This window comes from Scardinius erythrophthalmus (assembly GCF_964197995.2).
Source record: "Scardinius erythrophthalmus genome assembly, chromosome: 12".
Classification (NCBI taxonomy): Eukaryota; Metazoa; Chordata; class Actinopteri; order Cypriniformes; family Leuciscidae; genus Scardinius; species Scardinius erythrophthalmus.
This window is the reverse complement of record NC_138232.1, coordinates 22,181,775-22,206,923: the sequence shown is the minus strand read 5'-3', so window position 1 is coordinate 22,206,923 and position 25,149 is coordinate 22,181,775. Positions and strand designations below refer to the sequence as shown.

Sequence of the window (25,149 nt, the reverse complement as noted above, 5' to 3'; positions counted from 1 at the left end):
ATAGGAAGCGCTGTCTCGAAAAACGAGGGGTCTGAGAATGCGGGACTCTGGGTGCGGGACTGTAGATGCAGGCTCCGAGTCTGCAGCTTCACGCGTCATAATCTGAAGACCACGCCCACCCGGGGGAAAACAGTCCAACGCTCTCCATTGACTTTGCATTGCGAGAGGCTGCCTCCTTGTCATTTCTTGCTTCTAACAAAAGACAGAATAATGCCTAAAAGCTGCTATGCGACAAGGTGTACAGCAAACAAGCTAAGAAACCCAGAAATAAGTTTTCAAAAACTGTCGACCCCAAAAAACGAGCGTTTGAGGACATAAAAGTGGATACAGGCTGGAACGAATGGGTAAATTGTGGGATCCTGACACTCAGTATGCACTAAAAATACACTACGTGTGCAGTAAGTTAAACATTTGGTCACTGGTGAGTCAAATATCCAAATGTCAGTTTTATATATTATATTTATGTAAGATAAACTATCCTGTGTTGCCGATTACGATCTCCTCCAGCGGGCGTACGTTAGTTCTCAAAGAGACACGTGACGCTCTGTCTCAACTGCCTGTATCCACTTTTATGTCATAAACCAGGGGCGTAGCCAGAATTTTATTTTTGGGGCGGCCCAACTTAAAATGAGGGGGCAACTAATATAGCCTACAGTAGGCTATATATATACACATTATAGCCTATATATATATATATATATATATATATATATATATATATATATATATATATATATATATATATATAGCCTAGGCTATAGCAGCCTACGACATAGCTCGGCGATTATTATCTTTTACATGAAGTAGGCCTACAAGGGCGATTATAAAAAGTGTCAATGATGTCATCTTACTCCGCAAATAAGAGTTTGGTTCCAAAACGCGATAAACGTTAAATATGTAGGCTATATATTTTTTTTTTAGTTCCCCCAAAAATCTGTATTGTAGGCTATCTGGTCGGTGTTGAAAAGTCCATTTTTAATTTTACGTAAAATACGATATCCGCGCAGTCAGCGCACCATTCCACGCTTTGTAAACCGCAACGGCGGCGCTTTGAATAAACCCGGCATCCAAGTTTTCCTTCTACTTTGTGATCCACAAAAAAAAATAAAAAATATTAATAATAATCATTTTGACGGCATTGGTGACCCTATGGTGGGGAAGAAACGTGAGCCATTGAAATCTAATCATTTAGGCTATTTGAGGAGATTAAGAAGATGACTGAGGGAGGAGGAAAAATCTCGACTGTTGCTTGTTCTCACACGACAGCGTCAAACTTCTGTCACGCTGACACTTTAACCCCAGGGGATCTTTTGAAAAACTTTCAATTGTTTTACTCAAAGTCAACGAAAACCGAGCAGGACCAAGCCATTTTACAGCTGATCGCCGTCAAAAAAGTTCAGGAGGTATTTCTTAGCGATGGTGATTTTAATGTCGGCTATTTTTAGTCCAGTGCCTGTAAGTTATATAATTAGTATTGACCAAGTTCAGAGGCTGTCATATGTGGATCAACTTACTTTGTTGTGTATTTCAACAGTTAAAATATGAAAAATAACTTTTATATTGATTCAATGGATTAATTGCATTTTGGGGAAAAAGTGTCATGAATTTATTGCATTTTGAGGGGAAACTAATCCTTTTTTATAATAAATATTTGAAAATCAAAATATGGATTTGAAATTGTTATGTTATTATAACCTAAATATGCTATGTGAAAGTTTGAAACAAAAAATAGTGGTTTTAATCTTTCCACTCTCTTGGTAAAGAAAACACATTATTACTCAAAATTAATCATAATGAATTTATCGCGTTTTAAAACCAAACTCTTCATATACAACAGATATAGGCTATACAGGAAATGTGGTCATCACTGGTTGTGAAGGCGGTTCATCAATTGCAAACAAGTCATTGCGCATTATTGTGCCGATCTGAGTCGAAGTCTCACCGCTATTCCTGATGAAATATACGTTTCTGTCTCCTAGCCGCTTCACTCGCTGTCGTCTTGTAGTAAGCTGAACAGGGGCGTAGTTTGTGGGGGGGGTTAGGGGGGAGATAACCCCCCCAATATTTAAATCTTTGCATTACAACCCCCCCAATATTTATACCATGATCACATGAAAAATAAGCAGAATAATTTTCAACCCCCCCAATGTTCAAACCAAATCTACGCCCTTGAAGCTGAAGCAAACTCAGATGTAGATGGCTTTTCTCCTTCTCGCTCATCTTTTCGTGCGTAATATTGTACTTTGCACAAAGCTGCCATTCACCGCATGAACTCTCACGCGAAGATGACAGCGTAGGTTATGCACAACAAGTCAAATCAAGTTTGAAAACAGCCGCATTTTACCGCGCAGTATTTTGATTGGTCAATCTATTAGTTAGTTCAATAATTTCTTATTTTTATTAAGCCATCAGAAATCTGAGGGGGCCGGACATATAAATGAGGGGGCCTAGGCCCACCCAGGCCCCCTCGTGGCTACGCCACTGTCATAAACCCTCGGTTTTGGGGTCCGAGAGCTAATAAAAACGTATTTCTGGGTTGTTTAGCTTGTTTGCGGTACACCTTGTCACACAGCAGCTTTTAAGCATTTTTCTGTCTTTTGTTAGAAGCAAGAAATGACAAGGAGGCAGCCTCTCGCAATCAATGCACAGTCTATAGAGCATCACAGTCCCGCCCACAGCCCGAGAACGCTTTGGTGCCGGAAGTAAATTTCCCATTCATTTCTCCCATTGACGTTTTCGAAAATCCGTATCTAAAGAGTTTTAGAGCATGTCTGAGGATAACCAGCTACGGCTGAACTCATAGGCATACAACATATCATTTCGAGTGAAAAAACGACGAGGAAATCCAAAAAAAGTCAAAGGTACAAGACTGTGTACATATTTTCATTTCCGAGCGAAGGAACTACTCATCCCATAAACCACCGCGCCTCACTGAAGTCGACTGAAGCCACAACCGCGAAAGAGCCTTTAGAGCGACTTTAAAATCTGACGACAGCCACGCGAACTTTTTCTTGTGCCGTTTATAGCAGTTCTTTCAGTAGTAATTGTGTAAATAGACTGGAAAGCATGGCTGGCGGTCCGCGGCTCACGGGTGCAGATCTGGCAGTCCGCGCGGTGTTCTGCTCATCAGTTTCAGGTTGCTGACAAATGCCTCAACAATTTCCCACTTGTGGTCCATGCTCATTTTATTCATGAAGTTATAGTTCATCCTTAATTTTAATAACATTTAATGTATTTTCTTAATAACAACAAGTGAAAATTAAAAAGTGAAGGTCAGCAAACCAGAAAGTGCATCATATTCAGTTTATTAACTTGCCATGAATTATTACACAAATGTTCAGTAAATGCATGAAGAGCTCTCTATGGCTCTGGGTATGCCTAAGCTAAATATTGTTTTGACAGTGGCATCATAAAATGCTTGATATGACTCATACCATATATGAAGACTCCTCGGTTCAAATGTCACATCAGTGATACCGTGCAAAACAACGCAACACAGTTTTTTTTAATTTTTTTATTTATCTTGAGTCTTCACGAACTTTCGCGGGGTTTACACGAGCTCCACCAATCAGATGCATCACTGTGGGATTGTGGGATTGTTTAGGATTGTGGGTAATGAAGTACTTCTCCAAGACATCGCGAATAAAAGGCATTTATCTCAAAACAAGGTTAGTGCCCCATGAACTTTTGGCGGTTATATGAGCATATACAATCGCTTAGTACAGCCGTAGCTGGTTTTAAGTCTACCACGTATGGTTACGTTTTTATGGCTTATATCACAACTGTCAATGGAGAAATTGTATTGAATTTTTACTTCCGGAACCGGCTGTGGGCGGGACTGTGATGAGTCAGCTGTGTCGTCACTTGGCGGCCATCTTAGGTCAGGAGACTGCGCTGCTGCTCCCTGCTGCTGTGGACGGAAGGTGAGTGACATACGCCAACTAAAATGCTCGTTACTTGCTGAATTCGTAACGGATTTACAAACGGTTTGGTTTATTACAAACCTTATTAACGTGGCTATGATTTGTGCTGATGCCGATGTTTAAATTGTAGCTTCACGTTTTGAGAAACGCTTAACATTGCAGCGTAGCTGTGTGTTTCATGGCTGCCCTCTACTCTAAAGTGATACCACACACAGTCGACATTTTCAAGTATTAACAGGTTTCCTGAGACCAACAACGTTTCTTGACAACCTAATCTTTTGTCTAAATGTCATTTTGTGGATGTGGTTGTATTTATTTGCTGGCTAGCAGTGAAGAGGTCGTAAGTGAGTCACCAAACAATTGTAAATTGGTGGGAGAGGCAGGGTTAGTCTTTCGTTTCAACATAGCTTTGAGTTACACATGATTTCCAAGTGGTTTGGTTTCTTAAAAACATCTTTACATTTGGATTACTTTGTTGGTTTTTTGTTTACAGAACTTCTGATTACGCTTGTGGAAAATGCCTGATTATTGTGCCGCCTACGGCTGCACCAACGCACGGAGCCTCCAAACCAGAACGCGTGGGATCACCTTTCACAAGTAAGAAAAGAAAATATTATGACTATTATTAGGATACTTAGTAATACAAGTTCTGCTAGGAATAGTGTAACTGAGACAACATTACAAGATTGGCTACATATATTTGCATACATGCAGTACATAGAATCAAAATGATAATATATTTTATACTGTATTTTAGTCCATACCCTCAATGTTGAAGGAAATAAAGGTGCAAGGTTAACAATCATTTATATCTGACTACTATTTCTCCCATTTGTAAGGTTTCCCAAATGCAGCGAGCGCCGGAGACAGTGGGAGCGTGCCCTGAGAAGGGAAGGTTTTGTGGCTAATGACAGAACACTGCTCTGCAGTGAACACTTCAGAAATGAAGATTTCGACAGGACAGGGCAGACTATCAGAATCAAAGCTGGAGCTGTTCCATCTGTCTTCAACTTCCCTGCTCATCTTCAGAGGGTACGTGTATAATTGGCCAACTAGAATACAAGGTGTTAAAGATGGATGCATCGATATTTAAATGTGATTTAATGTCACACTTTCTGCAAGTTTAGCAATACATAAAGTGTATTACAGATCAATTGAATATTTAACTATTTTTTCAGCCGGTAGCACCAAGAAGCACAAACGCTACAAGAAAAGCAGGAGAAAACCAGCCCATGGACCCCGAGCAGGATCAACCTCCGCCTGATGTTGTGAGTATTTGTACACATGAGGAATGTCACTAACAAATACACTAACCCTAACCCTAATTAACTTCATTATATATTTATTTATTATTTATTGTTTTTTTTTTTTTGTTTTTTTTTTCAAAGCCACAGCCATCCACTAGAGAGAGGCAAAGGAGTCGGAAGAGGAAGGCCCCTGACCACCAATATGCAATGCATTCCTCTCCAAAGGCTCTTAAGGCCAAACTTGATGCAGCCATGGCCACAGTGCGTAAACTGTGGCGGGACAAGAGCAATGCCTTGGCAAGGGTAAGGAGGGCCAAGAAGAACATGAAGGCTCTTCTGGAGGAGCTGAAAGCTAAGAACCTCATCAATGAAGAGCTGAATGACAAGCTGGAATGCTACTCAGGTAAAATAAATAATGACTTTAAATGTTTTGTCTTTTTTATGTTCTTTGTTAGACATAAAAATTACTATCAAAGGAGACTTACTAAATCACTTTTTCTAATTACATTTCAGATCTTCCGGTTCACCTCCTGTCAAGACAGGGTGCAGAGTACACCCAGGCCCAGAGAGACTTTGCGCTCACTCTCCACCTGCATGGTCCTAAGGCGTATCACTACCTGAGAGACGACCTGAAAATTCACCTTCCACATCCCAGTTCCTTGCAAAGGTATTCTTCGTCTCTAATTTCAACTACAGTAACAACTTCAGCTACAGACTGTAGTGTCATGAATAGTTAAACTTACAAGCATATGCTCTTATAGCTTTCACATATACAGTATCTGGAGTTGTCAGAAAAACTATTTAGAATGTCTGTGTGTTTGCATAAATATTGTTCTGAAGGTGGCTGGAATAACAACCCTAACGCCAGCCAGTTCAAGTACATTTTCCGGAAGCTTATGGCCAGGTGTGGGGTTGTTAAACCGAGCAGCAAAGGCAATGTGACAGCACAGGATGACACAGAGTCCCTACCAGCTGATCAGTCTGCTGTTCAGTCCTACCGCATAGACACATCTACCAACCTGTCGGCTGTAGACATGTCCTCTGCAGAAGGAGAAGATCTCCCTTCCCCGTTTGCAGACATTCCTGCCCTTGTACAAGACCACAGCTATCTTCGCAAGAAGTTTGATGGTCTTGTGGAAAAGGTGCTTGTGTACATTTCAGGTAGAGTTAGACTTTATAGTAGATTTAGCCTATAACTAATTCATTTCCCCATGCTTATTAATTAAAAAAAGTCATTATAATGTCAATCTGTCCACCATTGATTTCAGGATTTGTGGTGCGACGCACACTAAAAAAGCTTTCCTGTGATGTCTGCCGGGCAAGCCTGTTGATGGATGCTGAATCTGCCAGTAAGGACCAGAGCTACCATCTGCTGACGCTGAAAAACAATGGAGGTCTTGTCATCCCATCAGCAGGCACCGTGAAGGTCGTCAGGGCAGCAGAGTGGGTTGTTCGGCAGGCAGTAGCAGATTCCAGGAGATCGCAACCCATCAAACTGTTGGAGGTCCTCTACATGGTGAGGAAGAGGATAGATGGAGAGGATGTGTTTTTGCTCGGGGAGCACATCACTGACACGCGATATGGCATTGACAGTCACCACCATACACTCTTGACTCTGGTTGTGTCCCTCTTCTTCAAGCTAAGGCTGCACCACATTGCGAAAATGTCAACGCTTAGCTTGCAGAAAGACATTGTGAGACAGAAGCTCACAAAATCTGTCCTTTTCAAAGGGCAGTAGCGCAAACTATTTGTGCACTTAAAGGATGGGTTTTCAACTGGTGGTCTGTTTAGTTTGCTACTCTTCTTTGATGTTTGCATGTGAATGAGTGGTGTGTGCGTGAATGGGTGAATGTGGGGCTTTGTAAAGCGCTTTGGGCACCAAGACGGTGTAGAAAAGCGCTATGTAAGTTCAGACCATTTAAGAGAGAGGAGGAGAGGGAGGGAGCTGTATTGATTATATTGTATTGATGGAAAGAGTTTTGTGTCCAATTGTGTCTTAATGTTTTTTTTTTTTTTGTATATTTTTTTGTAAGTTTTTTCTAATTGTGTGCCTTTGGACCTAAGTAAAAAAAAAAAAAGACCCATCTCTTTTCTCTTTATTTTACAGAATGGCAACTTGAGACAGATTTATATTATACATAAATTTACACATGTATTTAATAATGTAAATATTAGTAATAAACTAAATTGCACTATTTCATGTTTCATGTACCTTATAAATATTGACATCATTACTGTGTGTGTGTATGGGTGTACCTAGTACTTTACCTGTCTAGTCTACTTAATATACTATTTTCTTAATAAACTCCGTGGCTATAATTTTTCACAAGTATGCAGTTGAATAGCCGCATCCCTGACGTTTATGACACACCAAGCCGTTTGAAAATCGGTTGAAAATTGAGCAAAATATAGTTATTTCAGCACTAGGCCAGCAGCCATATCACCCTGTAGCCCACGGCTGGACTGGCCATTGGGCATACCGGGCAAATGCCCGGTGGGCCGACGTGCTTTTTGGGCCGATACATCTCATAAATACTTTTTTTTTTTTTTTTAACGGCCCATAAAATGTGTACATCGGCGGGCCATTCGTTTTGTTTTGTTTTGTTTTGTTTTGTTTTGTTTTGCTTGCGTTTTGGGTTTGTGCCGGTGTAATGCATTGGTCAAAAAAAGTCAGTGTTAGTTTTTTTTTCTGACAGACCAGCCCATGAAACACGTAGATCAGCGGCCCATTGGTTCTTTCCTTGATTGACACTGGGCTGGCCCAATCACAACTTTAAACGAGTGAGCGAGCGTACAGCAGTGTCAGTGTGTAATATCTGCCAGAATAGTCTGCGAGATGGAGAAGAAACGCAAGGAATGTGCAGATAAATAGCGTGAAAAAATAGAACCAGGCCCTTAAAGCAGACGCTTTATGTGTCAAAATATATGTTTTCTGACCTTCGTCAGCTCCTGTGGCAGATGATGATAGTGAGGACGGAGGATCAGGAGAAAGATAAGAGAGTGTAGAGCCTGCGGTAAGCAGAACTACTTTCAAAACACTTAGGTTATGTCATGATGGAGTGTAGGAACCCATAACCCAGTTACAGATTATTTCCACATATGCATAGTTGACGATTACCGCAATTCACTAGAAATTTAATGACAGGCGTTTGTAAACCATGTTTTCCGCCAAAATAAAAGCTTGATGCAGTTTGCGTCAAAATAAAAGATCATGTGCTTATCTCTTTCAAGTATAGAAATTGTTACAAAACTAATTATGAAAGTGTCCTTTATTTTTTAGTGCATTTGTTTTACAAAATATGGCTTATTACTGTCATTGGATTAATATTATAACTATTATATAGTAGGTGTAATGTTAATAGACACTGTAACTAAAAGAGGTTTGAATTTTTCTTTGTTTAATTTGCACACTGAATATGGGTTGGAGCTTTTAATTTTGAACTCTCAAAGTGCACCAGATTGATGAATTTAACATTAAAATGCACAAAATTTTCTCACGGGGGGGTGGGGTGGGCATGCCCCCGAACCCCCCTAGAAGAACCAAGGTCCACCCACCACAGTTTTAACAAAAAATCATGTAAGAAACACTTGTATTGCTATGCCAGAGCCGCTTATAGCTTGTTTTAGGATTCACCACTGTGGAGTATAGTTCGACTGTATTAATAAATGTCAAATTTGTACTTATTTCATCTGTAAACTCTCACTCGTTCCTATACTCACTCATTACATGGAATTAGTGGTTTTAATGAATAGGAGTTGGTATGCATATAATTAAGGGCGTGCAAAGATGGGTGGTGTTTATGATCATAATGTGGGCCGGTCTGGGCCAAAATGCCCGGGCCGATTTTTTGTCCCAGTCCAGCCCTGCTGTAGCCCAAGACTGGTTGCCCACTGAAGCTAAGCAGGGTTGAGCCTGGTTAGTACCTGGCGCTCGTACTCCGCCGAGAACAGCGCCTTTCCTCGGCTAGTGCTGCTGACTTGCCGTTGGCCTGGATGTCTCTAGTCTAGTGGTATAACCTTTTACAGTCTGGGTATAACATGAGATTTAAATCGTCTTGTGTATATCCAACAGGCGATTTATTTATTTTATTTGTCTCATTAATGTATTATTTGTTCCCTGGCAAAACGTTTTAGCTGAGGGCAAAGTGAAGTTATAGCTTTATTTAACGTTAGTCTATTTAACTAGCCTAGAGAGCTGACTTATGTTTGACTGAGTCGTTGGCTTTATTATTGTAGCTTGTTATAGCCTACCTTTTAGGCTACTTATACTTTTAGAATGGCTATTATTGATCATTAAAACTGACATTTAGCAAAAAAGGTTATGTCATTTTATTTTATATATTTAAAACATTTACAATTTTTTATTATAATAGCCTACATGTTTCCTACATTATCTTCACTGTATATACATATATGACACAACCCTGTCTCTTTTTGCTAAATGTTCGTTTTAATGATCAATATTATAATGTTTTTTATTCATCATATTTTAAAAATGAAAACAAAAAGAGTCAGGGTTGTGCTTTATATTTCGTGTTGTTGTAAATATGCAGTGAAGATAATCTTGCGTTGCCTGAACCTCATTTGTGTGGCCATTATGTTAAAGATCTTTTTTAAATGAAAATGAAAAGAGGCAAAATGGTGGTTTAAAACATATTTTGTTTTATTTGTAGCCTATAAAGAGATAACCGGAGTAGCCAGAGCAAGCTGAGTGACGTTATCAAGTACGCCGCTGTTCCATTTGCAGAATTATCGGACTCGCGTCCTCCCGTCCTCGGGAGTTCGTTCTCCTGAGTCGAACTTGTCAGTCCGAACTACCAAGGACTCAAGTCCGAACTTTGCGTACTTGGTATTGAGAAACGGCTTATGCCTCGTGCAGCCGCTCTTGAGAAGCTGCGCTGGCTGAGTTCTCCGGCTACTCTCGAATCGCTCTCGCGGTACTTTGATGGCACACGTCAGAGTCACGTGGCGTCGGCGCTGGATCGAGTCGGACAAAATTTCTAACTGGCATGCACTGCTTCAAGTCAGCCGCCGATCGTTCTGCGCAGAACTGCACAGACTGAAGTCGAACAAGCCCAGAGCAAGCCTATTGGCAAGTGAGTTAACACGTTCAATGGGCCTGATCTCTTTTGTTTAATAATGCGACAGAATCTTGCAACCAGTGTTCGAATTGAGGGGGGGCTGGGGGGGTCCGGGACCCCCCATAAGGCCCAAAAAAATTACCTCGGGGGTCCCCTGGTTTTTCATTAAAACTAAAATAATAGAAACATAATTTATTATGTAATATATATATATATATATATATATATATATATATATTTTTTTTTTTTTTATCAAAGTATTGCGCTGCCGCTCCCTTTAGAAAGTAATTCAAATTAGATTTGCGTCTGAAAAGACGCTCAAATGCGCCACACACTGTTTTCTGAAGGAATTTATAGACTGTTGAATTAACAGATACATTTTATTTATCGTGCCATTTATACGCCAAAAATAGTTTGTTTGTTTTTTTAAACCCCTTGGGTAGGATTAGGGGTGTGGAGTACGAGCGTATTACACACCATAAAGTGCGTATCATATGCACGCAAAAACTATTTTTGGCGAATAAATGGTACGAGAAATAAATTTCGAGTCTGCCAGAGTGGATCCTCATTTTCACCCATGGACAGTATATAAACGTTTTCACCTCACGATGACGGTAAGATAGATTTCTTTCTTTTATGATTGTTTGGTAATTTACTGATCTGAATAGAATTTCGACATTAACGCTTGTCCGGGACACGTGCGTGTGTTTTTTAAGGGACAAGTGAAAGAGAATTGTACCCAACCGGAAAAATGCCCTGATTAAAACAATTTTCAATATCAAAAAAATAAAATAAGAAATAACGTACTCGGTTACTAACGTAACCTCAGTTCCCTGAGAGTAGGGAAAGAGTATAGAGAGTAAAAATTAGGGAAAGAAATGCCCTTTAAAAAGCTAAAATATTATTCTGATAAGAGTGTTTTCCAACAGTGATGTAATGAAACATTGACAATTTAAGTTTGAAGGGAGTAAAGCCTCTGTTTAGGCTGGAAATGTAATTTTGACAAAAGAAGAACTTTTATTTTAAATCAATCTTAATTTTAAATCAGCCAACTTCAGTGTGATATTTTATCATATTATCATGCTTAACACTGAGAATTTGAATAATTGAAATGTGATGATCAGATGCAGATATCTAAATCAGAGAATAGGTTCGGGAGGTTGGCGGGTGGATTATTTATTTTTAACAGCAGATTCGGGGGACTCAAAGTGCACCAGATTAATGAATTTATCTTTAAAATGTACAAAATTTTCTTCTGGGGGGGCATGCCCCCGGACCCCCCTAGAGGTACCGAGCTCCACCCACAAAAATACTGTGGGAAAAACAGTAGGCTATATGATGGTCTACAAAAAAAATACACATTTAATTATCTTATTAAAATACATGATCGGCATTTTAGCACCTACGCTTCATTCCGAGCCAGGAAAAACACAGATTATTACATAGATTTTGGGTGGATAAAAGTCTTTGTTCATCAATTATGCACAGAGTTAATGCTCAGCTGCAAAAACATGTTCTGAAACACTAAAAGTTCAGAAATTATAGTATTATATGAAATAAATAAATGAATATATATATATATATATATATATATATATATATATATATATATATATATATATATATATATATACATATATTATCACGTTTTTTTTGGGGGGGGGGGGGGACCCCCCAAGAGCTTTGACACAATTCGAACACTGCTTGCAACAGTCTGAAATTGCATGTCCTTGCTTTCAACTTTACATTCATTAAGAAACTGTCAAAAGTCTCTCCCTGTTGTTGTTGTAGACGAGAACGAAAAACATACATTTCAAAAGGTCTCCACAGTTAAGTGTAATGCTACTGACACCTAGTGGTTAGTTTAGTACTCGCATCTACAAATACACTCCATCACTACAAACACCTGCCAAAATCTGTCCTCAAACAATTAGACTACTGACATGCTAAAACTAAATACTAGGGAGGAGTACATTACTTAGGCTAACTAATAGCCCATATTTACTTGAGAGAGTAACTCTCACTGTGCATTATAGGTATTCTCTAGAGACGTTGAGCGCATAGACATATAAAATAAATATATTATATTGTATTTTATATGTCTATGGTTTAGAACGCAATAAGCAATCCAGTCATTAATAGATCAGTAATTGTGTTCGTGACGATGTGCTGCTTTCACTTAGCTATAACTGTTATGTAAACACACCAGTTCATAGTAGGCTACAGGCCTATTATTTTACACTTATAAAAAAAATTGTTTGTGTATATGGAGAATTATAAGATGGGTTGGACGGCAGTGACGTTTGTATCTATTCTCAGGACAACACAGACAAAGACATTTTTTTTTTTTTAATTTGAGAAAAGCTCATGTACATACAAAAAAAAAAAAAAAAAAATGAACACTCTATTACACACTTCCGCCAAGAAGTCAAATAACAATACAGCACCTTTTTGGCATACGTCAAAAATAACAAGGCAATAACTTTCAATCTTTTGGTGAATATGGAATACTTGATGAATGATTAGATAAAATGGCTTTCCAATGTGGCTGTTGTTTGTATTTTTGTACATATTTTATAACTTTATGTTTTGTAACAAACACAAATAAATAATAGCTTGCTCACATGCACCTTTTCTGGCACAGAAAAGTCACTTTAGTGACGAGAAGGTAACACAGTATTTCATTGCACTCTCATGTCGTTGCTCTGTCAACTCTAACCACACCACCTGAATGTGCAGGCAATGATTTAATATGCAACTGTTAAACCTCATTGCGTTTTTGTTGTTCTTTGTAAACATCTCTTCAGCGATCAGTGTATCAGTGTTAATTTTTTTTTTTTCTCTTTACAACTATAAATGTTTCAGCTTTTTTTTTTTTTTTTTCATTCGCAGTGATGGATGTGAAAATTTGTGTTTTAACCAGCAGGTCTGAGGCACCACAAATTGGGCACCACAGTTCATAAAGTGCTGACAAAACTTAATACATAAAAAGGGAGACAAACACTGAATCAGGGAGACATTTCTTAGGCTTATGTGACTGAAGTTTAACCTCCTAAATGGTAATGGTGAGAACTTTGATGGCAAATTTTGGCCTATGGTTTGTAGTATCTGAGAGTAGCAGTGCATACACAGGATTTGTTTTTCCTAAGGGGTCTTTAGTCGACGCAAGACTGAGAGACCAACACTCGACACATTCAAAGACATTCTTTGAACGAATCACAGCTCAGAGATTTGTGACAATCCTCTCTGACTAAATTGCCCTGATCTGAATCAGTTCTTTGTGGCTTATGAATACAGTTATGCAGAGGATGAGCACTGAATACAGAACAGCACATTTACTCTGAGATGCTCGTTTCACATAGGCCCAGATCTTATCCTTAAGTGCAGCAACTCTTTAGCCTAAGACGAGAGAAGATTTGCCCCCTGGTGGGTTTCTACGGCCAGAAGGAAGCCCAGCTGCAGGCTGCTCTGTTGCAGAGAGGCAAGGTGGAGCTGGTGTGTCATGCTGCTCCTGAACAGCTTTAGGTTCTTCTGTGCTATCTGTGAACATAACAATGAAAAGAAATACTAATTAATGATCAGATCATTTTATAACATTTCAATAAAACTAAATGGAAAGAAAATGTTCTCCTTTTTTTCTATTATATTTTTGCCACATTTTCAGTTACTCTCACCCTTGTGAGACACTGAGAGTGAGACAAATGTGTCAATGACAAATCAATATTTTCATGATTTTTATAAAATCTAGCTTAAAACACATAAGCCAAATTATTCTTTCTAATTATACTGGTTTCATATAGTTTTGAAAAACCTTTATATATTTTCAAGTTTAGATTTAATGACTCTAAAAATGTGGTAAACAAAAAAAGGTTTCTAAAAAATGTCTTTAAACCTTGAATACATATACCTGTAATCTTATTAAATATTTTAAAATAAAATATTAAATATTTTATTATGTAATATTATAGTTAAGATGTTATGTATATGTATGTAACATGCACCACACCACATGCACCACGTGACATTTTTCAACCTGAATTAACCTTGCCATGAAGACTTCAATTATTGGATATTTTAAGGCCAGAACTTTGATTTGCTGGACAAAAGCTTTATTACTTTGTGATATGATTGTACCCTGACATTTTTTACTTTATGCCTTTCTAGAAACATCTCAAAATGAAACATTAAAACATGCTCATAATAGGTTCACGTCACTTTATTTAATTAAAAAAGTGTCAATGATGCAAAGTTATATGAATGGTTAGAACACTTACCAACATCGACTGAGTCTTCATCACCATTCTGTGCAAAAAGAAAGCATTTTGTCAGTAATAGATTAAAAAAACAAAACAAAAAATATTGAAGACTTATGTAACCACTTTGAAGTCAGTCTGAACTTCGATCCAGGGTCACAAGTTTGTTTTCACTCGTTAATGACTGAACTTGTCTCTATATCTTACCACAGGTACATTGTCGAGTGTGGTGCTACTTTGTTTGACTGGTTGAGCAGTACATCTTCTGAGCGGGGCAGACGGCTCTCCACACAACACACCTGTAGGCTTCCCACCTTTCAAACAAATAAGAACTGTAAAAGTATCTGTGCATTGATCTCATAAACAATAGAGAATACTTGCAGCCCAGACATACAAGTTGTATTTTATTCTTTATTATGCATAAAAATATATTTAAGAGCATATTAGGCATTTTAAGAGATTTAAGAACAAAATAATGTTCTGTAAAGAAGTGACATTAGTTATCATTTGTAAAGTGTTTTAAAGGCTGGGTAGGTAGGATTAAAAAAAAAAAAAAAAAAAACATTCCAAATTTGTTTAAACTGTCTTTATATACCAATACATAATTAAAATGTAAGTACACTGAAAAAGAGAGTATAAAAATCGAGTGTCTGTAGACCTCTCACTGCTGTTGTAAACACAGCTAATTATTTCCATTCACTCCACCCCCTCCCTTCTGGGCTCCTTCCAAAGCCACGCCCCCAAAACACATGAACGCGCGACGCCAAACGCTCAGGCTCAGCTGGAAGACGCATTTATTTACCTGAGACGAGTGGAGAGGAAGGAGCGCAGTGCATGCAGAATGTCAGAATCACATGTAATAAAATACATAACTTTTTCACTATAATTATAAACAAATAAGATTTCTTTTAGTACTCACTATCAAGCTAGCATATCGATACTGGTAAAGTTTAAAATATAGCCTACTTTGTTTGATTCGGTAACAAGCTATATTTATAAGGCAAAGCTAAAAACAAGTTGCATTGATACACGTTTTTCCATTACCATCAGTTACACTGTGATGAAGGTGAATTTCGTGTAAGATTCATAACATATACAGTGTTTGGCGAGTTTCCATGGTGAAAACATTGTTGACTCTAATGAGGACTACACTCCGGAGACAAGTACCGCTTCGTCGGTTCGAGGACAGGTCCGGGGTCGAGGGCGAAGCAGAGGAGGTCGTTCAAGAGTGCGGGCAACCAGGGTCCGAGGAAGTAGTTTTTGCCTTGTTTGCCTTCGCTGACTGAATATGCAGGTGCTTTGAATTTTGAATGCTCTTTCTCTGCCATAATTTTACTCTTCGTAGGTTCCGCGCCTCTTGCACTCCTCAAATCAAACGAGTGCGCGCGCATATGGGCAGATCTTGTAGCAACAGGGGTGGTAGCCATGGTTGCGAGAGTGAGTGACAGTCGCCCAAACCAATCAATTGTTTCGGCCCGGATGGAAATAATGAGCTGTGTTTATTGCAGATTAAAAGGTCTACAGTCACTCGATTTTTATACTCTCTTTTTCAGAGCACTTACATTTTAATTATGTATTAGTATATAAAGACAGTTTAAACAAATTTGAAAAAAAGTTTTTTATAAAAATCCTACCTACCCTACCTTTAAGGTGCAATATGTAATGTTGACAGCTAGCGGTTGAAATGGGTACTGCAGTCCAAATTCTAAACAATGGAGAGAGTTGTTTCTCCCGCCTCCTCCTCCTCAAGACTCGACGCTTGCGCGATTGCCAGATTGAGGGACACACAACAGGAATGAGCGCAATTGACAAGCCTCACACTGTAAGTTGATGATTTGATTAATCCACATTTTAATATAATTATATGTCCTCTGAGACATAGATCTTTTTAGATGGATGCTGAGGCTTTTTCGGTCAGGTAGATTCTGCGATCTCTGACCCAGTTCATTTGCGGTCTTCCATGGCTGCAATATGTTGTGTTTTCCGCCAAACTGGCAACCCGGATGTCGAAATACTTTTGGGTAAATGGCAAATTGGTAAATTGGCGGGATCACAAAGATCAAAACAAAAACGGACATTCCGACACGGAGCACACATTTCAAAGTAGAATAACTGGCTGATTTATTGTTTTTCGGAGAAACAAGTATGTGAACTTAGCATGTTTCCGAAATATCTGTATTTTTATGCTTTAGTACGGTCAAAAAAATTACACACAGCACCTTTAAGAATTAGCAAGACTTAGCAAGTTCTTAAATGTGGAACTTAAACACATTCAGCATTCGGTTGCACATTATCACACATGCTAAAGTGAGTCACATGAAGTTATTGTTGCTTCCACCAGCAACTTATGTCTGAAACAAAAAATCACATTTAAAGCAGTGCATACTCATCAAACCATAATTTAAATATATTTTTTTATCATTTTCTCTAAGGTTTAGTCATCTCAAATGCAAGGGAATAACACTGGCTAGAATACTATTAAAAAGTAAAAGATGAGACATGAATCATTATTAAGAAAAATCATCACCTGGTGGATTGTTCCTCCGATGGGCATGTGGGTCCTCGGGTTCAGCAAATATACTAGATGCCATTTTGTGTTTTTTCACAGATTTGTCTTCATCGTTGCCAAAGCAGATGTTTGAACCTCCACCTGGTGGACGCAGTACTCTGGGATGGAAAACAAAGAAACATTAAAAATATGTTGTCATAAATGCAACTTTTTTAACCGATCAGCGATCACTAATTGGCTTGTCTTTATGCGCATTGTTTACTTATATTTTAAAAGTTTTTTTTTTTGTGTGTTTTTGATGGATTACAGTTCAGCTTTTATTTTTGATTTTTTAAGTGTTTGTTTTGTCACATACTGTACATACCCCAACAAATCGCAAAAAGGTGTTGTGGGCAACATCAGTCCAAAATGATTAAAACAGAATAAGACAACTTAGAATGTTGAGTAAAATTAAGTGATTAAGTTGAGTTTGCCTTTAAGAAAGAAAGAAAAAAGAAACCTTGTGGCTTTATAAAGATATTTGTTTTATGAAAATGTAGGAATTTGTGCAGATGTAAGATGTAAATATTCCTAATTGCACATGTACATTTATTATTTGATTGAATTTGATTTGATTTGGATCTTACTTCAATTATAGCCTATTCTGTAAATGAAAATATTTGTCATAGCCTACTGTTCTTATTCATGCCAATTAGCTGAGCACAAGCAGATATTGTCGTCTGACAGCAAGCATGGTGAAATAAATCTCACTCAAAATATCTCCACCAGTCCGACAGAAAACGTGATTAGTGATAAAAGTCATTAGTGCATTCAGTTAATGAAACGATAAGACGGATACAACAGGGAGCGTAGCCTAATCTAATTCTTTACTACAGCAGCTGAACCGCACCCAACATTAACCACACGCGCACGCGCGCGCTCAAGCATCCTCGTACTCAGAAAGCGTGGTGAGGGACTCTTTTCAAATGTACGAACGACTGACACAGTGCAGTAAAACGATGTTTTAATTACTCAACAATTATATCATTAATTGTGTGTCTGTCTTTTTGAATATGCAGTCAGAGGCCGTGTCACAAAGCCTAGCGAGTTGCCTACCTAGACAGAATTTTGGAGCATTATATGCATTTATAAGACTTGGAAAGCGACCGCATGTCTCAAAAATGCTGCACGCGCCTCTGGTGTCTCTCCAAAAAAGCTGTCTAGAGAGGCTAACAAGATTCAGACACTGCCAGAGGGATGCACGTTAGTACAATAAAACAGGCATTTATAAACCAAAATCCTGCCTTAAAGGTATTTTTAAAATTCAATACACTTTGCCTTTGAGCTACGGGGTACCATTTTATCCCCAAATCGCAATATTTGTACCGAAGATGGTGCTCATTCTCATCAGCATCGCCATCCGTTTTTAAACCAATATCGTTCAGCTGGAGAATAATTGTGTCTTTTGTCAGTGATATTACATCTCATAAACGTCCTGATATATTAGCCATTATAAAGCTTAAAATAATTTGCTGTTTGCTACAACCTAAACCGCTTGAGCATTGTTATCTTCCTATAGACATCATATATCAGCACCTGGAGCTGCTCCTCCCGGTAGGATCCATGCCTTGATAAGTGGTGGTGGTTGTCATCTGGAACACTCACAGCTTCTGTTCACGGCTTTTCCCACAAAATATTCGACAGATTATTGTCATCAAGCCACAAAGAGCGTCTCCTGCTCAGGTCATCAGTCTCTAGTGCTGAATCTGCGCTCCGGTACACGCCCATTAGACGCGATTAATACTGCATTTCTGCAGATCCGCCACTGGAGCGGCGCCAGAGAGCAAATAGTTGTGTAAAATACAGTTGGTGTCATAAGTTTAGAATAAAACCTGTCGACGTTTGAGGGACTCATACTGAACTATACAAAAGTTGCAAGCAAACCTTGACTCATTCTCAGTGATCAGGGTAAATTGTACTTGTTTTGTTTATATTTTGACTGAAATATTTAAGCTTCCAGAGGAAATTGAAACTAAATATTTCAACTTTCTTTTTTTATTTCACATTAGCACCCTATTCAAAACTGTACACCCATCTCCTATTTGTGTTGCTTTCTTGAAGATCTGTAAGTGTTTACACCTTTTAGAATAGTTATGAGTCCCTCAATTGGCTTCAATGAAAAGATGGATCTCAAACTCATACGGTCACTGTTGGAAAGGGTTTATATATGCAGAAGATGCTAGAAAACCAAACGTGCCAGATTCTTCTGAGAAACAAAAAAAAAAAAAAGAAAAAAAAATGTTTTTTTTAAATAAAGAATTGCGTATGTACACCAAGTCTTATTCCGCTTTTTTGTCTTGTCTCAACAATTGGTAAACATTTGTTTTGTGAAATTGCTTATTCAGGGAGCACTAAAAACATTTATGGTGTTATTTTGTAGATTCTACAATGTGTATGTAAACCACAACTGTATCTAAAAAGAATAGTAGAAACAAAGCCCCATTTAACTATGTTGCTGTTTCTTTTAAATGTAATAATGAACAGGTAAAAAAGAAAACAAAAAGTCTCAAGTGGTTTTGTAAAACAATTTTATTCCAACACAAAATCTTATCAACATTTCAATTCACAACACAAGTCACTAAATAAAATTAGCCTGAGTACAAAAGAGAAATACATCAACATATATAAAATATTTATAAAAAGTCCAACGGCTCTGAGCAAACAAAACTGTACCTTAGAACTGACACGGACTAAATGTCTATATACCAAATCTGATGACTGATCAAAAGCATTTTAGTCTTAACACTCTTAGGTCAACATCTGATGAAATATCAGCGTTTACACAAATATTTTAGGAAAGCCATTCATCTGATTTGGGAGAGCTGATGGGCATTTTAGAGCACAAGTTTTGGCAAGGTGGAGGGAGGTCAGCCTATTAAAAAAAAAAATGCAGGGGACAGAGAGGAGGACATGGTGATGGAGGGCAGAGGTAGCTATTTACATCAGGCCCCCAGTCTGTTGCTGAAATACATCAATTGTATCCTCATCCTCCATTTCCAACTGCAAATAGATAAAAAAAAAAAAAAAAAGACTATAAATGATATGAATACTTTAAGCATGGTGACATCCAGAACTGGTCATATCAGTGACTGTACCTGAGCTGGTGTATCAGTCTCATTAATTGGCTGCCCATCAAACCGGAACCGAATCTGACGCATTGATAGCCCCTGTGAACAGATCAAATGTTGACTTGACTTCGATAAGCATGCTTTAGACACATAACATCCAAGTGGAATACTGTGAAGAAAAGGCCCCGTCAAATGACGAATTCAGGTTGATTGGGAGACTCTCTTGCCATTGAGATGACTGGGTAAGTGTGTCCCGATCAACCTGAATTCAGACTTTCCCTAGATTCCTACTATCCCTTGCTCTGGCATTTAAGACTAAGGAACAAGAATGTGGAAAATGTTAATAGATGTACCCTTTTATGTGCTTCAGAGATCAGTTTTTGTTCCCAGGAGCTAGGACCATCCTGAGCTGAGATTTGAAAGTTTCAGTAAAAATCTATAGAGCCAAAATTTGCCACCATGGCAAAGAAAAGAAAAGAAAAATACTACTGTTATTGCAATAGCAATACATAGAAGTAATCCCTCTTTAAAAAAAAAAACCTGTGTTGGACTACTTGAGATGGATTAACCCAATTGCATTGATGCCCTAATGGGAGTAATTTGAAAGGGCCTTATGTTTTATAGGAGGTTTAACAACACATTGTATGAGTTTTATAATTTAGAATTATCTATAACCAAAGTTTAGCAATGAATAGTTGTAACATGTTAGCATTTCTCAACTGCAGTCTTGGGAACCACCTACCAAAAAGTTTCAGATGTCTCACTAATTAAAATCTCTCAGCTCATCAGCTTCTTAAGGCCCGTACACACCGGGACAAATATCAGTGCGCGTTATTCGCCAACGTTTTTCAACGCTTTTTTTGTGTTCACACCCAAGCGATTTTCGCTGACGATGAGCCGAGTGAACATGCAAATTCATTCCCTGACATTAGATGGCGCTTAATACCACTCCATAACAGTTCTCTTTTATCAAGATTTTTGCAGTCGCTGTCGCGTTTGTCATAGTTATTTATGTTCCGACACCAACGAGACCAGCAGCTCTACATTCATCTTGCCTTGCATCTTCCTCATCTTATTTCTTCCCGGCAGTTTAGACGCTACTCGGCATATATCTTCTTCGCCGTTACGTATGTGTGCTCGGCAAGACCGTTTTGTGTTTGAGCGCCCCCAAGTTGTGTTTTACTGTAACTTCAGAAGCTCCAGACAAGTGAGCAAAATCGCCAATCTCATTGGTCGGATAGTTTTTGACGCGGCGCGTCAAACCAAAATAACGAACCCGAGGCGGTTTTTTAAAAATGACGCTTTTACGCGTGGCGTTTTTCGCGTCGGTGTGCACACTCACATTGGCGCCCTTTGTTTAGTCACGAGGCGTTAAACGTCGGCGAATATCGCGCGCGAAATTCATCCCGGTGTGAACAGGCCTTTAGAGTGTTAAATACAGAGACATCTAAAACCTTCTGGGAGTTTGTTCCTGAAGATGTGAGTTGAGAAACTCTGTACAAAAGGATATGACCGTGTTGTTGATGTATTTGGTCTTGGCGGACTACACATGCTGCTGCTGAGAAATGCACAGATGTGCAGCTGTGAGCATGTAAATCATGCTTCTGCACACACACACACATAATATTCCCCAGAGCAGATCTAGACAAGATTTCAGAGGAACTCTGATAATGCGACACTGGACTAGCTTTCAGCGAATACTGAACCAGACTATTTAAATGTTGTGCAAGAAAGCTCATTAACTGGGTTTTCATCCAAACGTGAAGCGAATCTTTTCAAAGTTTGCAACAAAACAAAAAACAAAACAAAAAAGAGAAATGCGAATTAGTGCGTTTCCGTCTAGTTGTTTGAGCGAATGATGGTGGTATTTGTAACCAACACTAAACTAGATGTACCGCATCGCGGTACAAAATATGACCGCCGCTCAGGCCTGCACTGGCTTTCCACAAAAATAAAGTGGCCCCCGGGGACCAAATGAAATTTTTCCTTAGAAGTCTAGTGGGGCTACATGCCCACCAAATTTCATGTTCCCCGGTGTTTCGGTGTCCCTGGTATCGTTGACGAAAAATTTACGGGAAGCCAGCGCAGGGGGGGGAGTGGCCCCCGGGGACCAAACGAAATTTTTCCGTAAAAGTCTAGTAGACCAACATACCATAAAAATGTCTTCATCCTCGGTGCCACGGTTCAGGTAGTTATTTAGGAAAAACTGCATTTTTTTGGGTTTGGGGGGCCCAGCGCGGTGGGGGAGTGGCCCCCGGGGACCAAACGAAATTTTTCCGTAGAAGTGTAGTGGGGCTACATGCCCACCAAATTTCATGTTCCCCGGTGCTTCGGTGTCCCTGGTATCGTTGACGAAAAATTTACGGGGGCCCCAGCGCGGGGGGGGGGGAAGTGGCCCCCAGGGACCAAACGAAATTTTTCCGTAAAAGTCTAGTAGACCAACATACCATAAAAATTTCTACATCCTCGGTGCCACGGTTCAGGTAGTTATTTAGGAAAAACTGCATTTTTTGGGGTTTGGGGGGGCCCAGCGCGGGGGGGGAGTGGCCCCCGGGACCAAACGAAATTTTTCCTTAGAAGTCTAGTGGGGCTACATGCCCACCAAATTTCATGTTCCCCGGTGCTTCGGTGTCCCTGGTATCGTTGACGAAAAATTTACGGGGGCCCCAGCGCGGGGGGGGAAGTGGCCCCCGGGGACCAAACTAAATTTTTCCGTTAAAGTCTAGTAGACCAACATACCATAAAAATTTCTTCATCCTCGGTGCCACGGTTCAGGTAGTTATTTAGGAAAAACTGCATTTTTTTGGGTTTGGGGGGGCCCAGCGCGGGGGGGGAGTGGCCCCCGGGGACCAAACGAAATTTTTCCTTAGAAGTCTAGTGGGGCTACATGCCCACCAAATGTCATGTTCCCCGGTGCTTCGGTGTCCCTGGTATCGTTGACGAAAAATTCAGTAAGGTGACGGGAAAAAAAAAAAAAAAAAAAACTTTGACAATCCCTATATGACCGCTTTCGCTAGCTATGCTAGCAACGGTCATAATAAAACACCATCAGCAGAAACAGACGATTAGTCACGGGGGTTTAATATTCACTACATCAGAATTTATTCAGCCAATGCGTTTCTATCTCTCATTAACTTCACACTACTCAAAGACCACCAAGTAAGCATAAAGACTTTTTTGCGAATTTGCCGTTTCCATCACTTGTTTCTGATGCAACACTTCAAAATACGCATAAAACCAGGGTGATGGAAACATAGCTACTGGTTGCAAATACATATAGTATGTATCTGCAACCAATAGCTAGGTTTCCATCACCCTTATACAGATTAGATTTATATCCAACTTATAAGCAACTATTTCCAGACATTCACTTAAAGGAAGGATGATTGTTACTGTAAGGGACGGTAAATGATGCAGTTGAATGAAAATAAAATAATTTTACCTGTCTCTCACAATATGCTTTCATCAGTTTGTTGAGGGGTGTGTGCCTCTTGATTTTAAACTGAACCACTGAGCCATCCTGCCCAGCCACTTTCAGATTGATGTGGTCATTCTCTGTTTTTACACCCTCCTGAAATGAAAAGTAAAATACAGTTATCATAAATACAGACATCAAAAGCTAAATAAATACATGCTTGGTCACAATTATGTAGAGCACATAATTGGATGGTACAAGATTGTAGCACCTTGGAATCATGACAGGAACACAAACAAATTCAGTTCAATAAAAGGGTTTACAAAGCTAATAAGTGAAAAAAAAAAAAAAAAAAAAACACCCCACAAAACAGGTTATTTCACCCATCTAAAATAACATACTCTCCTCCAAAGTCTAAACTATTAGACATTATGGCCTGATTTCACAGACAGGGCTTAGATTAAGCCAGGATTAGTCCTTATCTTAATTAGGACATTTAAGTAGCTATTATAAATGTGCTTCAGAAAAAAAAAATACTGGTTGAGACAAAACAATGGCACTGACATTTTAAGATATGCGTATTTTAAGATATACAAGTTGCTTTCAGTTAAAACAGCTCAAACATGCATTTTAGTCTTGGACTTGGCTTAAGCCTTGTCTGTGAGAACCGAGGGTTGATGTATTGAACAACAGAATAACAATACAAAATAGATGTAACACCACACTACAGACAATGTGGCCATTTTCTTTTATTACAGATTTCCAATTAAGTTAAGTGATTCGTGTAGAGCAGTGCTTCGCAAAGATGTCTTAGGGACCCCCACCCACCACTGAACATTTTGCACATCTCGCGCATCACTCACACTTCATTCAAGTCTCTAGTCTCTACTACTGAGCTGATTTAACGTTAGATGTTTTAGATGAGGGCGACACGAAAAATGTGCAGTGGCTGGGGCTCCTCAGTACAGGTTTGACGCGAACAACACACGACTTTTTTTTTTTTTTTTAAATCGTCAAACAAAATAAAAAAATAGAAGTCTTTCGATACAAGATTAAATACACAAATAGGACTCCTACAACGCGTCTGTTATAAACCCACGCTGCAGTCTGCACTGTCGGTACTAATTCGCGAGTCCAGAGCTTTGCGCGCGAACAGTCCGCGAGCTCGCGAGAAACTGCAGTGGATCCCGCGCGCTTCCAAAATACAGTGCTTTGTTTACAACAAGTTTTGTCTTATCACTTGCAGTGTGTATGAGGTGCGAGGCACATTAGCGAACTCGATAATTAGCGCGTTAGCTTTATGAAAAACCATCATTTCACAAAGAAATTGAATCAGTGAACAATAAATGAGAGGAAAATAAACTCTGAAAAGTCCCCATTAATCATATAACAAAGAATTGTCGTGCTTTTAAGAACATTTATCAAGAGTCTTGCACACGCACCTTTGGCTTCTCGTCTGCCATGACTGCCTCGGCCTCTCACGAACGCGCGTAATGCCGCCGGAAATGACGACATTTAAAAGGGCCCACTTCCGGAATCCCATTACCCTCATCCTCCTCTTGATTTGACAAAATCAGGAATATCCCCAGCTGCATTTAAGCAGCAAAGCTGAGT

The 25,149-nt window shown here is 39.1% G+C and overlaps 3 protein-coding genes across 7 annotated transcripts; 1 reads left to right on the top strand and 2 right to left on the bottom strand.

The window, feature by feature from the left end:
• Positions 1-3,873: 3,873 nt before the first annotated feature.
• On the top strand, positions 3,874-7,497 carry LOC308699514 (THAP domain-containing protein 6-like). 5 transcript variants are annotated; one of them, XM_081380374.1, is made up of 8 exons: positions 3,874-3,923; positions 4,417-4,520; positions 4,763-4,955; positions 5,102-5,191; positions 5,312-5,573; positions 5,684-5,837; positions 6,011-6,312; positions 6,439-7,364. In XM_081380374.1, the coding sequence occupies exons 2-7, from the start codon at positions 4,441-4,443 to the stop codon at positions 6,021-6,023; spliced, it is 792 nt and encodes a 263-aa protein (XP_081236500.1). In that variant the 5' UTR covers positions 3,874-3,923; positions 4,417-4,440; the 3' UTR covers positions 6,024-6,312; positions 6,439-7,364. The 5 variants fall into 5 exon arrangements, with proteins under 5 accessions (XP_081236500.1, XP_081236499.1, XP_081236497.1 ...); XM_081380373.1 differs by having other exon boundaries at positions 3,876-3,923; positions 6,011-6,331; positions 6,439-7,497; XM_081380371.1 differs by lacking the exons at positions 6,011-6,312; positions 6,439-7,364 and having other exon boundaries at positions 3,876-3,923; positions 5,318-5,573; positions 5,684-5,976.
• A 5,545-nt stretch (positions 7,498-13,042) lies between these two features.
• On the bottom strand, positions 13,043-18,785 carry jpt1a (Jupiter microtubule associated homolog 1a). The gene is made up of 5 exons (XM_081380369.1): positions 18,589-18,785; positions 17,032-17,171; positions 14,712-14,818; positions 14,526-14,553; positions 13,043-13,791 (listed from the first exon to the last, which is right to left on the bottom strand). The coding sequence occupies exons 1-5, from the start codon at positions 18,642-18,644 to the stop codon at positions 13,646-13,648; spliced, it is 477 nt and encodes a 158-aa protein (XP_081236495.1). The 5' UTR covers positions 18,645-18,785; the 3' UTR covers positions 13,043-13,645.
• A 778-nt stretch (positions 18,786-19,563) lies between these two features.
• sumo2a (small ubiquitin like modifier 2a) lies at positions 19,564-25,074 on the bottom strand. The gene is made up of 4 exons (XM_081379745.1): positions 24,978-25,074; positions 23,563-23,691; positions 20,148-20,219; positions 19,564-20,052 (listed from the first exon to the last, which is right to left on the bottom strand). Exons 1-4 carry the CDS (start codon positions 24,996-24,998, stop codon positions 19,990-19,992), a joined length of 285 nt encoding a protein of 94 aa, XP_081235871.1. The 5' UTR covers positions 24,999-25,074; the 3' UTR covers positions 19,564-19,989.
• Positions 25,075-25,149: the final 75 nt, after the last annotated feature.